Here is a 13,517-nt window from a genome sequence, read left to right on the forward strand (position 1 = left end):
GGGCATTAAGGTTCCTATAACAAAACTGATAATGAATATATACTGATGTTTTATGTTAAAATAAATGTTTATGTACTTTTTTTCTTTTTTATGCCTTATCCCCTGAGCCAATTTTTTTTCTATTAACCAATTACACTCCTGACTGTATCAGGTTAAGTGGGCTTCTTCAATATCTCAGTCTGCCAGAAATCCTATTGTGGGTATTGCAATGATCAGGGCTTCTGTGTTATTTTTGCTTTGTTTTGTTGCAAATCCCATTTATAAGCCAGCTTGTAGTCCCGGCATCGAGTTTGAATGTTACAATTTCATTTCATATTGAGTTTGAGTACTGTGGTGAGTTTTTGATATAATACTGGCTTCTCCAATAATTTATTCATCAATTTAGATTTCTGTTAACCAAGTCTAAAACCTGATCCATTAGATTTTTAAAACACAAGGACATCAAATGAGGAATAAAACCCGAACTCGTTCTGACTTATAAGGCCCTCCATCCTAACCTGGTTCCCAACTTCTTCCCTGAACACGTTTGTTACCACTGTCTGCCGCTGGTGCTCATTCCACACTGTGATCCCACACTGACCCTTCTGCTCTGCTAATGTATCAAGCTCGTTACCACTTTGGGGCCTTTCTCTCGGAGCTTTTCTCTGCCTGAGCTTTTCTCTGACATTCCCACGGATGTTATTCAGATCTCAAATGACACCACAGAGGCCCCCAGTGACTACCCAAAATAAAGCCTCCAATTAAACCCTTTTGATGCTATCACTCCATTTTAAGTCTTTGTATAATACTTCTCACTAGGTGATAAGTAATATCATTAGCTAATATTTGTCTTTTCCCCAAAATAATATAAGACTCACAACTGATATGTCTTTCATGTTCACACCTCACTCCCAGGGCTTAAAAATCTAGCATAGCACATAGGTGCAGACCAATGAAAATTTTCGATTATTAAACTGAATACAAACATGGATGCTAAAACAAACTAAAAACCAGAATAAGATTTTTTTCAACCACTGTGGATAAGTTAGGATTTAAAAACAGAAATAAAAAAATTTAATATATTATATGTTTTATGTCAACCATTTCTATAACATCTCCCCCCCAAATGGTTTAAATTGACTTACAAATCAACACCACCCCCAGGATCAAGCACAGAAAGATTACTTCTCAAATCTTACATGGGATTAAATGCAGAGAGGTTCTAATTATTTTACAGAACTGGTTCGATGATTTCATATTTATTAGCAAAACCACCTAGATAATTTCTAGATAATGAATTTTTTTTTTTTTATAAAGTCTGCTAAAAGTTCATCTCCTTTTATTTCAATACTTTCACGAAGAGAAATCAGTTTGGAGTAATACCAAGTAATGCACGCATGCCTCTTACTGTGTGCGAGGTAAGCTCAAGTACTTTACTTGCACTGACTGATCTGATTCTCACAAAATCCTAGAAGGTGCTTCTAATACGTTTTTAATTTTCCAGATGAGAAAAATGAAGCTCAGAGAGGTCAAGTAATCTGCCAAAAGCCAGCGAGCTAGTTAGAGGTGAGGTGGGATCTGACCCAGACAGATGGGCTCCCGAGCCTGTGCCCACAGGCTCTACGTGATGTCACGTCACCTGACACGGCTCGGCCAGATTGTTCCTGAGGATTCTGGAGTTGTGATTTAGGGTAGCAGCTTAACTCTCTGCAAATGACAGAAGAGTAAATCTGGATGCTGTATGGCAGCTATATTCCTTGGGAATGATGAAGAAGAAAACTTGGGTAGAGAGAGATAAATAAAGGAGAGGCCAAGAGAGAAGTTAATGAGATGGCAAGAGACAGGGAGAATGCTGGCCGGCATCAGTCCTGTGCCAGCCCTGCTGCCTGGCTGAACTTCTGCCCTTGAGTTTAAAGGGACACACCCTTGTATCCATATGATAAGTCCCCTTTCTTGTTTAAAATACCTCAAGATTTTATTACTTGCAATTGTTAAGAACCTTAACTCATTATCAGAAGTGATCAACCAAATGAGGGAAGATTTGGCTCCTGATACTAAACTGAAATTGATGAACTAGCACCAGAACGTGTACAAGGTAAATGGGAATTAAGAATAAAAAATGCTCGGCTAATAACATTTTTTAAAAATATGGACAAATCAATGGGTCTTAGGTCTTATTCGAATCAATATTTGAAATGTATATCCAGGGAAGATTTAGAAATAACTATTGATTTTGTTGTTTTACCCATCTCTGGCACAAGGAATTGCTCTGAATTTTTTTTTTCTTCCTAATCTGGCATGCTAGATTACATGAGTGTGCCAACCCAGTAAGGAGGCAGTAATTTCAGCTTACCTTCATCCACTGACAGAACAGATAACGCGCAGCTCCCTGAAAGAGCTCCCTTCCTTTGCTGGCACAGGGCTGCTATTTTGGTATCTATCAGTGAAGAACAAATATCTAGTGGCAATAGAGCCTAGACACGTGTTAGCATGGGTAAACAGCTTTTGTTAATGGACAGTGTTCAACACTGAACACCAAGTCCCTTATGGTGACAGGTGACCTAGAATTTCTAGATGTGGAAACTAGTAAAGCCAGGCCATCTTTTCTCCAACAAACTTTTTTTATAAGATGTATTTATTTTAATTTTGAGAAAGAGACAGCAGGGAGGAAAGGAAGAGAATCTCATGCAGATTCCCTGCTAAGCACAGAGCCCAATACAGCAGGGCTTGATCCCACGATCCTGAGATCATGACCCAAGTTGAAATGGAGAGCCCAACACTTAGAGGACTGAGCCACCCAGGCACCCCTCCATTACATTCTTTTTTTTTTTTTTTTTAAGATTTTATTTATTTGACAGACAGAGATTACAAGTAGACAGAGAGGCAGGCAGAGAGAGAGGAAGGGAAGCAGGCTCCACGCTAAGCAGAGAGCCCGATGCGGGGCTCGTTCCCAGGACCCTGGGATCATGACCTAAGCCAAAGGCAGAGGCTTTAACCCACTGAGCCACACAGGCGCCCCTTCATTACATTCTTGATACCAACTTTCCCATTCAAGTTGGTGCAACAATCATTCCAATTATATAAAGTACGAAGTTCACAGTAATTGTCAACTTACTTCTATAATATACTCTTCTCATGCAAATAAGCTGCTGCTTCTTCCTAAGTAGTATTATTATATATATGTACTGCCAAGAACTAACCAACATGTGTGGACTGATTTATCACATTGCCATTGTCAAGTGTCTAAGTCTAGACACTTGTCAACTTTCCACCTGCATTGATGTTAACGTCTTTTAAAAAGTTTTCCATGGGCCATGTGGCTCCCGTCAGTCCATTATTTCAGATTATTGCTGCCATAATCACTACACCTACTGGACACCTACTCAGCAGGTGGTCTAGCCCACCTAAGTCCCTCCTGTTCATTCTGTATTACCTTCCCACCTTCCTGAGGCTCAAACCTGAGACCCTCTGTACCATCTCCATGGCAGAAGGCTTCAAGTTTCTCACAGGACTGATACCCTGATAGTGACTCGCTAGTCAAACAGAGTACTTCGGCGGGGCGACCCAACGAGCCCGCCTTCTCCTTTTGTCGGCCCTCCTCCTTCCACATTAGGTGGGGCCTTATCTACTCGACCCACTCCTTCCTTTAAGCCTTCTCCAGTTTGAACAGCACTTTCCTTGTGAGAAGGGAGACAGTACCAGCATTCACTGTGCTAAATACTATACAAATGCTCTCATTCAATCCGTACAGCAATCCGATAAGACCAGTACTAAGTCCCTCATTTTGAGATGAGGAAAGTGAAACGTAAAGAATTTAGGTAATTTACAAGTAAGTAGCAGATCTAAAACTTGAATGGGACACAGTAACTTAAAAAGCTCCCAAAGCAGTTAACCTCTCGGCCTTTGCACAAGCTGTTCCCCCTTGCTCAGAAAGGTCCTACCCTCTTCCACTGGCTGGTGAGTACCTGGTCAGCCTTCAAAGTTGGACTTAAGGGCCCCCACCCCCTTCTGAAGCCTTCTTCCACACTCTTCAACCCGTGGTAATCATTCTTCACTTTGTTCCAAAGCCAAGTATCACTGTCATAAATATTTATTTTGCTTCTTTTACTTGTCTGTGAGGTCTTTGGAGGAAGGGATATTCTATTTATACCAGCACACTGCAGTAACCCAAAAATGTCTGTAACGTTACATACTGCCCTAAGAGACATCAGAACACAAAGTTTCCTTCCCAACCACTCTATAGATTAAAAAACGAAAACAATTCAGCAGGATACAAATTAACATTTAACCTAAAATATTCCAGCTTGATAGTAAGTATGCATTGGTTATTAGGCTTGTTAGCTGTTTAAATTTTAATTTTAAAATTTAAATACATATTCAAAGCTTCCTTCGGAATGCATAATCAATTTAACAGGTGTGATCTTTTCTCTGTATTTACACTAGCCAGCTCTGGAAATTACTAGAGATGGTGGAGGAGGTAGAGAAGAATGCTGGCCATTCCTCTCTGCCACAGAAGGCTGTGATGGAGGCAACTTCAGAGACTGCCCCCCTCGGTTGTTTATCACTCCTTGTGTGAGCACTCAGGTCAGATGTAAAAATACGTGTTCTTGGAAGGACAATGGGGGAGGGTACAACTTGTCTCAAAATGCAAGCAAGTTAATTTTAGCCAGAAAACCACAGAAAAAGTAATCTGTTAAAGGAAAGCCAGAATCCTGTGTTCAATGAGGCACCTTTCTAAATGTTGCTGGAGCCCTTTTGACTATACTGGATTTTCACCTTACATACCAACTTATTTATTCTGTAATTAAAAAGTTGTTTGTTTGTTTTTTTTAAGATTTTATTTATTTATTTGACAGAGAGAGAGACAGCAAGAGAGGGAACACAAGCAGGGGGTGTGGGAGAGGGAGAAGCAGGTTCCCCGATGAGCAGGGAGCCTGATGTGGGGCTCAATCCCAAGACCCTGGGATGGTGACCAGAGCTGAAGGCAGCCGCTTAACAACTGAGCCACCCGGGTACCCCTGCAATTAAAAAGTTCTTAAGTTGTGCAAGTGGTGACTCTCAACTTTTGTTTAGTTCTCTCAGTAAGTATAATACTAGCCTATACAATTTCCTTTTTTTTTTAAAAGTAATCTCTAAACCCAACATGGGACTTGAACCCACAACCCCTAGATCAAGGGTCAAATGCTCTACTGCTCTACTGAGTGAGCCAGCCAGGAGCCCAGGTAATTTCTTGGGTGGGAGGGAGAGAGAGAAGAGGGAAGAAAGAGAGAGAAACAATGAATGAGAAAGCGAGAGAGACCTGGAAGACAAGAGGAGTTATGCTTGGCTTCCTTATCCCTTTTTCTTGCCATGATTCTCTAAAGGGACCTGTATAAAGGGATTTGTGATTTTCTTGCATTATTATTCAAAGGATCAACAGGATATTGCCATATTTTTTAAAGTGTAGCTTGAGACATTTCTGAAATAAATTCAGTGGAATATAACTAGCCCGTAAACAAAACAAAAACTTGAATACATCACAAGTAGCAACAAAAGTATTGTTTAAATTTTCTTTTAGTCTTGTGTGCATAATGGCTTGTATTTTTGTACCATGAGTCTCCACCAAAAATGTCAGAAAGCCACAGAGCTACTTATAAACAAGAAAAGATTCAGTGTCCACACCAAAACCACTGCTCTTAATGGGATTTTTACCATTTGAGGAATAAAGATACCTTCCATTATGAAACAAAGTCCCAATTACAGAAAGATATTTAATTAATCCTGTACTTAGAAACCTTCCAAATATCCTTTGTAATAATCGACATAAACCCGAAGGATTTCATATGTTAGCAAGAATGTAATTTGTTTCACAGTGCAGTAATAAATCAGATTGGGAAGTAATTTATTCCTTACTATAGAAATTCTGAGTATGTATCTTTTTCACACAATTTAAAGGGTTCATCTCAGATAAAGCAAAAAAAAAAAAAAAACTAACATGAAATTAAAAGTAAATGATAAATATTTCATCTTAGCACAATTTTAATATGACTTTTCCACATGAACCGAAACCAAATAATCACCTTCGAAAGGCTATACCAGTTAAGTCTTTAAAAATTTCACATCTGGTAATGAAAACCATGTATCTCCAGAAAGTTGTATAATCAGATTCAATACCCCAACATCCACATTATTTCAACATGTAGTATAAAGACCAATATTTTGTGTCTTTATCATACCTCTGAGACTTTCCATGCTAGTGACCAAGTTTCATAGCAGAGATGCTCTAGGGTTAGGAGCAGAAGTGTGCTTTGGGGGAGCTAAAGTTGTATCAAGGCACAGCATACATCAACATACTGGATATTCATCTGATCTACGAATGGAAGTGTTTCCTCGTAAGCACACCGATATTAATTCATTGGTTCATTTCCTCTCTATGTCTCCTGTCCCCTGCACATGACTACACATGCACAGTACACAATGTCCTACACTTGCTGGGATGCTCCCTAGGACCTGGTCAGGTCACTGACTCCTGCCTTAAGTCTCCCATGTCCTCTTCAGTATGCCACTTTATATCTGTTTTTGTTTCCTCTCTTTTGGTATGGAAAATTCCTACAAGCGCTTGAAGACTCAGCTCAGACACCTGAAGGAGGATCCCGACAAGACCACCAAAAAGGAATGAAATAAAGTTCTGAATTCTCTGGGTAAGTTTTCATGGCAGAATAGTGAAACTCATGGCTAAAATGAAGTTTAAAAGATTATCCACAACTACCGGTGGACTAACTCTCCTGACTTGGTAAAATATTGTGGTTTAACTAAGGATCGGCAGTAATATCCACATAATATATATAATTATATATATATATGTATATATATATAACTGAAAACAATGTAAGTTATATATATTAAATAGGACAAGAATGCAAAAGGCTAGATGTTTCTGTATTAATGAACACTTATAGATGTATATTGTGTTGTATTTATTTGGCTTTTGCTATTTTCTTTGGTTCAGCTGACTCTTCAACTGCATCTATAGAGACATCTACAGCGGCACCTGGCTGGCTTAGTCAATGGAATATTCAACTCTTGATCTCAGGATCATGAGTTCAAGACACACATTGGGAATGGAGCCTACCTAAAAAAATAACCTAAAAAAGCAGAGTAAAATGAATGCCTATATAGTCAACTCCCACTTTCAACAATTACCAACACATAGTCATCTAGCTTCATCCACATCATCAACCCTCTACTGAATCATTATGTTTCTGAATCTTTGCAGACATTTTGTCCATAATTATCTTAATATGTATCTCTAAACCATCATTTTAAACATAATTACGTTTATTGCAGAAAAATGAATAATCCTCTTAGTATCATTAAATATCTAACTAGTGGTCAATTATAGCTGTTTTTTATAGTTTGTTCAATTCAGCATCTAAACAATGGCAACAGACTGCATCTATGGGGTGCCTGGGTGGCTCAGTCATTAAGTGTCTGCCTTTGGCTCAGGTCATGATCCCAGGGTGCTGGGATTGAGCCCCGCAACAGGCTCCTTGCTTGGCAGGAAGCCTGCTTCTTCCTCTCCTGCTCCCCCTGTTTGTGTTCCCTCTCTCTCACTCTGTCTCTTTGTCAAATAAATACATAAAAAACCTTTTAAAAAAATTTAGGCTGCATCTACTTACTATAACCCTTAAGTCTTTTAAAATCAATTTATGAGATCCCCTTTATATTGTTCATTGCAGGTTATTGTTTGAAGAAATTGCCAGGTTATGTTGTTAAGGTTCCTATGCCTTAAAATAGAGATCAGGGTTTCATATTAGCAAGATAACTGTTACAATACAGTCTTTCATTCTACGGCTTGTGATGAGCACTATCAAATATAATGAGTAAGAGGCTACTATGGCAATGGCTAGGAAAGTTAGTTTACAAAGTATGGCTCACTGCTATCTTGAACTCTAGCCATTATGAGGATGACATCCACAGAGAAGAAACAAACATTTGCAAGAACTTCATTTCTCTGTTATGCAAGGATATGCATACCAAGACCCTTGGAGAACAGTGAAAAAAAAATTCCAAATATTAAATCCAAACAGTAACGGTATTCGAAGTTAATTTCCTAATAGTTCTTAGTAATAACGTAAACATTTTGAAAGTTATCTGACTTTTAGATAGTTCAGTTCTCCATGCCGGTGTTCTAGCCCACTGGTACAAATGTTCCACTTCAAGACGACTGAATCCGTTTGCGTTTAAACCTAGGTAAGCTTCAGGGTGCCTGGGTGGCTCAGCGGGTTAAGCCCCTGCCTTCGGCTCAAGTCATGCATGCTCTCAGGGTCCTGGGATCGAGTCCTGCATAGGGCTCTCCGCTCAGCGGGGAGCCTGCTTCCCTCTCTCTGTCTGCCTGCCTCTCTGTCTACTTGTGATCTCTCTCTGTCAAATAAATAAAAAAAATCTTTAAAAAAAATAAATAAACGTAGGTAAGCTTCAGCTGATAATCATGAACACACAAGCAAGGCGAACACACGGGACAGAGTGGTATTTGCCGCTCTAAAACTCCTCTGACCCTCACTACATATGAAAGTAGTAACCTAAGTTTTACTCCTAAAGCACTTTAAAATGCACTATTAAACATGTCACAGTGTTTAGTGATGTAAATAAATCATTAAAAACCTGCAAACCTTTCTGTAGCCTGAACACAAAGCCAAACGCAATACTTCCTATTTTAATTCCCAGGAAGTTTTTCTCAGTTACTATAGGAACACAGCTATCATGTTAGAAAAGGAAAAAAAAAACCCAGCCCCAGAGGAGTGCGCTCACACCACCTACCATAGACCTGGGCTTGCTGACGGCCACCAGACTAGTGAGGAAGTCTTCATCGTGCAGCTGGCTGAAAACATGGGCGTCATAGGCTACCATGATGGAGATTTCTTCCATCATCTTGCCAGCTGGCCTTTCCACAGCACCAGTGCTGCCCCAGCTCCAGACCAGACTATCCAAGGAAAAATCCTGCCGCAGCTCAGTGCCAATGCCCACACCCACCTGAGTTTGAGGGGGCGGAGTATCAAAAATCCAGAAGGGAAAAAAGAAAAGGGGGAAAAAAAAAAAAAGAAAAGCAGCTGCTGTCCCAGGCTTGTTTAGTAATTCACCTCCAGTAGAAAACTAAGGCAGGTTTCTTATCTGTGGAGGAAGTATACAGTATAAACACCTTCTGCATTCTTAACACAGCAGCTAGAAAGTTCGGTTTGGGGAAATCTTCTTTCAGCTTCAAAAAGAGAAATAAAGAGAAGTTTTCTAACTGGAAATATCCTAAAGCAAAACCAAATAAAACTTGAAAACAAAAGGCCCCCAAACTGATTTACGTTATGTTCTTGGTAATTAGAAACTTTAAAAGTTTGTCTTCTTACTTCAGTATCATTTATGTCAAGATTCTTCTTCTTCTTGGAGAAGTGGGTTTTCTCATGCCTTAATTTTTCACATTCATAGAAAACAAATAGATGGCAACCTTTAGTTTTTCAGAATTTCTAGAATTCTTGGTGCGGTTAAGAATTATTTCCTTAAGTATGAAAAAAAGAGATTCTTTTTCACCTCTGATTATTTCTGTTAAAACAAAAAAAGGACCAAAATATAAAAATGAAATAGGGACTGCAATAATTATCATTTCCCCTTTTCCCACTAAAAAACACAAATATTTTAAATAAAATTCTTGATTTTAGGAACTTTGTTTTCTGTTATTCAGAAAGCAACATAAAGGTCTCACTTCTAACTTTATGGTTTTTCTCCCATAGATAAAAGTTCTCCTCTTTTTTTTTTTTTTTTTTTTTTTTTAACTTAGAGGTTTCTTTTAATTACCCATTTTAACAGATAGTCATGAACTGGTGCTGTCGTAGCCACCAGAAGTGTTTCACAGTTGGGAGACCATATATGAATCTCAATATGCACTATGAAAAATTTTAAGGCTGCCCATAATCATCATTACAAGGTTGCCTAAATTACCAGGAAATATAATGTCTGCTAATTCCATGGGGAAAGTATTAAGCAAATAAAAGGGGAGAACAAATGAAGCTCCTCCAAAAGTTGTTTTTCCAAAATTTCCAATTAAGCTATTATCTTCTTTGCTTTTTATAGATTATGACACTGCAGTACCATGAGGAATAGCATTTTTTAGAATTAGAAATCAATTTGGCAATGTTTGTCTATAATCAAATACAGATAACTGTTTGGAATTTTTAGCCCTAATTACAAATAGCATTGTTATGTTGTTTAATTGTGTGCTTTTCAAAAGACAAAACTTAGAAGGAGATTCATGGTGTCTATTTTCCCTTATTTTCCTAAAGTATCTTCACCTAGGTTAACATGATTACTGAAATAGCACCTTGTTCCATTTAAATATGATTAGGGGAGTTTTGCAATTGCTACAGCACTCTAGGTTAAAAACACACACACACACACAAAGAAAAACACCTGATCGCTAGGAAACAGAAGCAAGTCTAATAGGCTTATTTTAACAGAAATGCAATACTTTCAATAAATCTTCAAGATTAAAACAGCTTGAAACTGGGCTTGACCCTCGTGGGAGCCGGTAAAGCATTTTTACTTCATTTTTTGCTACAATGCAGCTTTGTCTCTTACGCTTTATTTTTGTGAAAAAGCTTCCCAGTATATTTATCTAAACGCTGACTAACCAGGTAAAAATTAAACAGTAATCAAGAGACATGGTTTCATAAAGCATCCATAAAGGAACTACCTTTTAAAGTCCTTTTTATCTTTGCAGAAGTACTGTAAAAGATACTGTGACCCTCTTCATGCCCTCACTAGCACCAGAAGGTTTCAGGTTTACCTTACAGCACCATTTTCTAGATAGGAAAGCAATTCCTCTTGCTTTCATGTTTTTCTTTGCTGCGGTAACTCAGTGCTTCTACCCTGATACCTGAATAAGGCGCACTGACAAAGACACCTGTTGTGGAAGGTAAAGAAAGTACTTCCCAGAATGCCTTACTCCCCGCTGGCAACCGCCCAGGGGCAAACAAGAATTATAAACCGCATTGGAGCAGTTGCCTATGCACCCCGGGAGAGCAATTCAGAGTAACAATGGGTAATCTCCTTGGTTAAGAAGAACACTCATAACCCAAGGAAAAAAAGGACCAGAAAAACAACATCAAACAGTTTAGGTGCTGTGTATTAAACTCATAAAATATTTAGGGATCAGGGCTGTTAAGAGTACAAAACAATTTTAGGAACATAATCAAAGGCTGTAAAGATACTTTAAAAATTACATAAACAGAAGCTGACAACTTTAAATATTTCAATCCTTTCAGAATTCCACACAGGTTCTCAGGTAAACAGTCAGGTATTTTTTTAAAGCTTCTGATTTATTACCTACAAAAGACTGTTCTAATTAGTCACAGTCACTAGAATTATTAATAGCGTTTCATTTCTAAATCTAAGAGGTCCTCTATCAAAGCCAGAATGCATGCATCTTCTAAAGCAAGGGTTCCCTAAATGAGACTTGTACGCTTTATTTCTGTCACCCTTACCATGGTTCTCCACACTTTGACTCTCAAGAGTCTGGGCAGGAAAAATCCCAATGTTTCTTTTCTCTTACAATGAAATGTATACTTGTGGTCCCAACAAAAAGCATACTTTTTGAAAACTAATGATCTGTTTAAAAACCTGTCTTGGAACTGGCCCTTTTTCTTCTTAAGACCTTCTCTCCTTCCATACCCGCCCCCAAATCCTCCCTGTTAGCGTCAAGTTGACAAACAGTCCTCTACTCCCTTGCAAGGCATCTTTCTCACTCTTTCGGCCTTTTCCCCTGTTAACTGATCCCATGGGTCTCCCTGCCTTGTTTCCACCTGAGTCTTTGCAGTCCTCTCCGCACCCCGAAGCAACTCTGCAAAAAGCGGGGGGGGGGGGGGGGGGGGGGAGTGGTATTACCTGAGATCAAGGCACGTAGCAGCAAGTGCTGCTAAAATGTACCAGGAGGGAAATGTATATCCAACTGGCAGCAGAAAACAGGGCGTCGGTGGGAACCAATAGATGGTCGCCAGTTCAAGCAGGAACTAGCTAGCTGTCTGTCCCAGGGCAAGTCATTCAGCCTCCAGAGGTTTCAGTTTCCTCACGGTCATGTAAATGGAGAGGGATGGACTAGATCTGAGGTTTTCGCGTGCGCGCAGACACAGTCCAAATAAGTATCCAGTTTCCCTCCACTAAACAGGCTTACTGGGGGATTTGAAGGTGGAAATACCTTTTTCATCCATGAGAATAAAAAACAAAGGGTAATGGTAATCCCAGATGTTAAGAAAGTCGGGGTTGCTAGAATGCGTCCCAACAAAGGCAGTCTACTTTGTACCCTACTTTGGATTTTCTAATGTGAACTTTTTGCCTCTGAAGAGGATTCCGTGATACTTTTTATTGGTTATTCTTTAGTCTTTGCAGTTTAGAGGCTACAAAATAATTTGTAAAAGCCTCTCCAGATATCATTAAATAAGAACATTCTGGTGAATAAAATATCTTTAATGATTTTTAAGTGTCATTTTAACACTTGACATAGTATGACTTTATTCTGGTAGCTGATTTTGTTCTAACAATCATTCTTCTGGGATTATTACTTTTTAACAACAACATACCTGGATCACCCTGAGTGAGTATGAGGCAGTAAAGCATGCCCGGCCTTCAGAGAACATCTGTTCTCACAAATGCAGGTATGGCCAAAATGAAAAAGAAAATCAAGAAAAACCTGAATAAGATGTGAACATTTTCTAATTTCTGTGTTCTCTCCAAATGCAGCAAAGCAAAGTAGCTTTATGGGGGCAGGGGTATTCATATCAAAGGTGAAAATATGTGAGAAACCAAAGGCCCCAAGAGTGGCTGCAAAGACCCTTAACCTCATGCCTCAGGTTCTGCTGGTTGAACTTCTCACAACAGCCATAAGGTCAGGGCGCCATAGAAAGGAGGAGAAAAGCACCTGGACAGGAAGGTGGTCTCAAGGGCAGAGGGTCTCCGGCGCCCTCCCCCCAAGCGCAGGTGGAGCCCTCTTTCCCTCCCTGGTGGCGCTTGTCTATCCTGTCTATCCGTTCCTCAATCAGTCAAGATCAACATTGACCACATGTGGTTGACTCCGTTTTAAGAGACCTTCACAAGATATTCTCGGTATTGACATAAACAACTGTAAGAAAGATAAAATTCTACAGGTACTTTCTCAATCACAGAAAACCAGTATTTCAAGTAGGTTTCCCACTTAGGAGTGCACATTATGAAACCCAAGTGCTCTATGTGGGGGAACAAAAGATAAAAGGAGAATGAGAAGTCACAGAAGTATCAAGAGAGGAAAGCTTTTCAAGATATTTTGGATTTCAGAGTAGTCCAGTGACACATACTGAGTTTTTACAAAGGGAAAAGATCAAAGAGTAAAAGATAAATAAGCAAAATCTCAGTTTTCTTTAAAAAAAAAAAAATCATGCAAAGGTAAGTAAAGAAAACCACTATTCTTGTGTCAAACTCTAGCCATTCAGCTCATTATCTTTCTTATCTTTTCCAGCAATTGGCAGGCAAATTCAAAACCCCAG

At 39.1% G+C, this 13,517-nt stretch overlaps 1 protein-coding gene across 8 annotated transcripts in view; it reads right to left on the bottom strand.

Moving 5' to 3' along the window:
- Nucleotides 1-13,517, bottom strand: part of RABGAP1L (RAB GTPase activating protein 1 like) — a 776,623-nt gene that overhangs the window by 93,468 nt on the left and 669,638 nt on the right. Inside the window, exons 1-2 of one of the 8 annotated variants that reach the window (XM_059146072.1) lie at nucleotides 11,887-12,036; nucleotides 8,779-9,549 (exon numbers count right to left, since the gene is read on the bottom strand). The exons of 4 other annotated variants lie outside the window; for them this stretch is intronic. In XM_059146072.1, the coding sequence (XP_059002055.1) occupies nucleotides 8,779-8,889 (111 nt within the window). In that variant the 5' untranslated portion in view covers nucleotides 8,890-9,549; nucleotides 11,887-12,036. Of the gene's footprint in view, nucleotides 1-8,778; nucleotides 9,550-10,696; nucleotides 10,920-11,886; nucleotides 12,037-13,517 lie in introns of those variants that run through there. 3 more of the 8 variants (XM_059146071.1, XM_059146075.1, XM_059146073.1) reach the window with 3 other exon arrangements.

The sequence above is a fragment of the Mustela lutreola genome, chromosome 14, assembly GCF_030435805.1.
Source record: "Mustela lutreola isolate mMusLut2 chromosome 14, mMusLut2.pri, whole genome shotgun sequence".
Lineage (NCBI taxonomy): Eukaryota > Metazoa > Chordata > Mammalia > Carnivora > Mustelidae > Mustela > Mustela lutreola.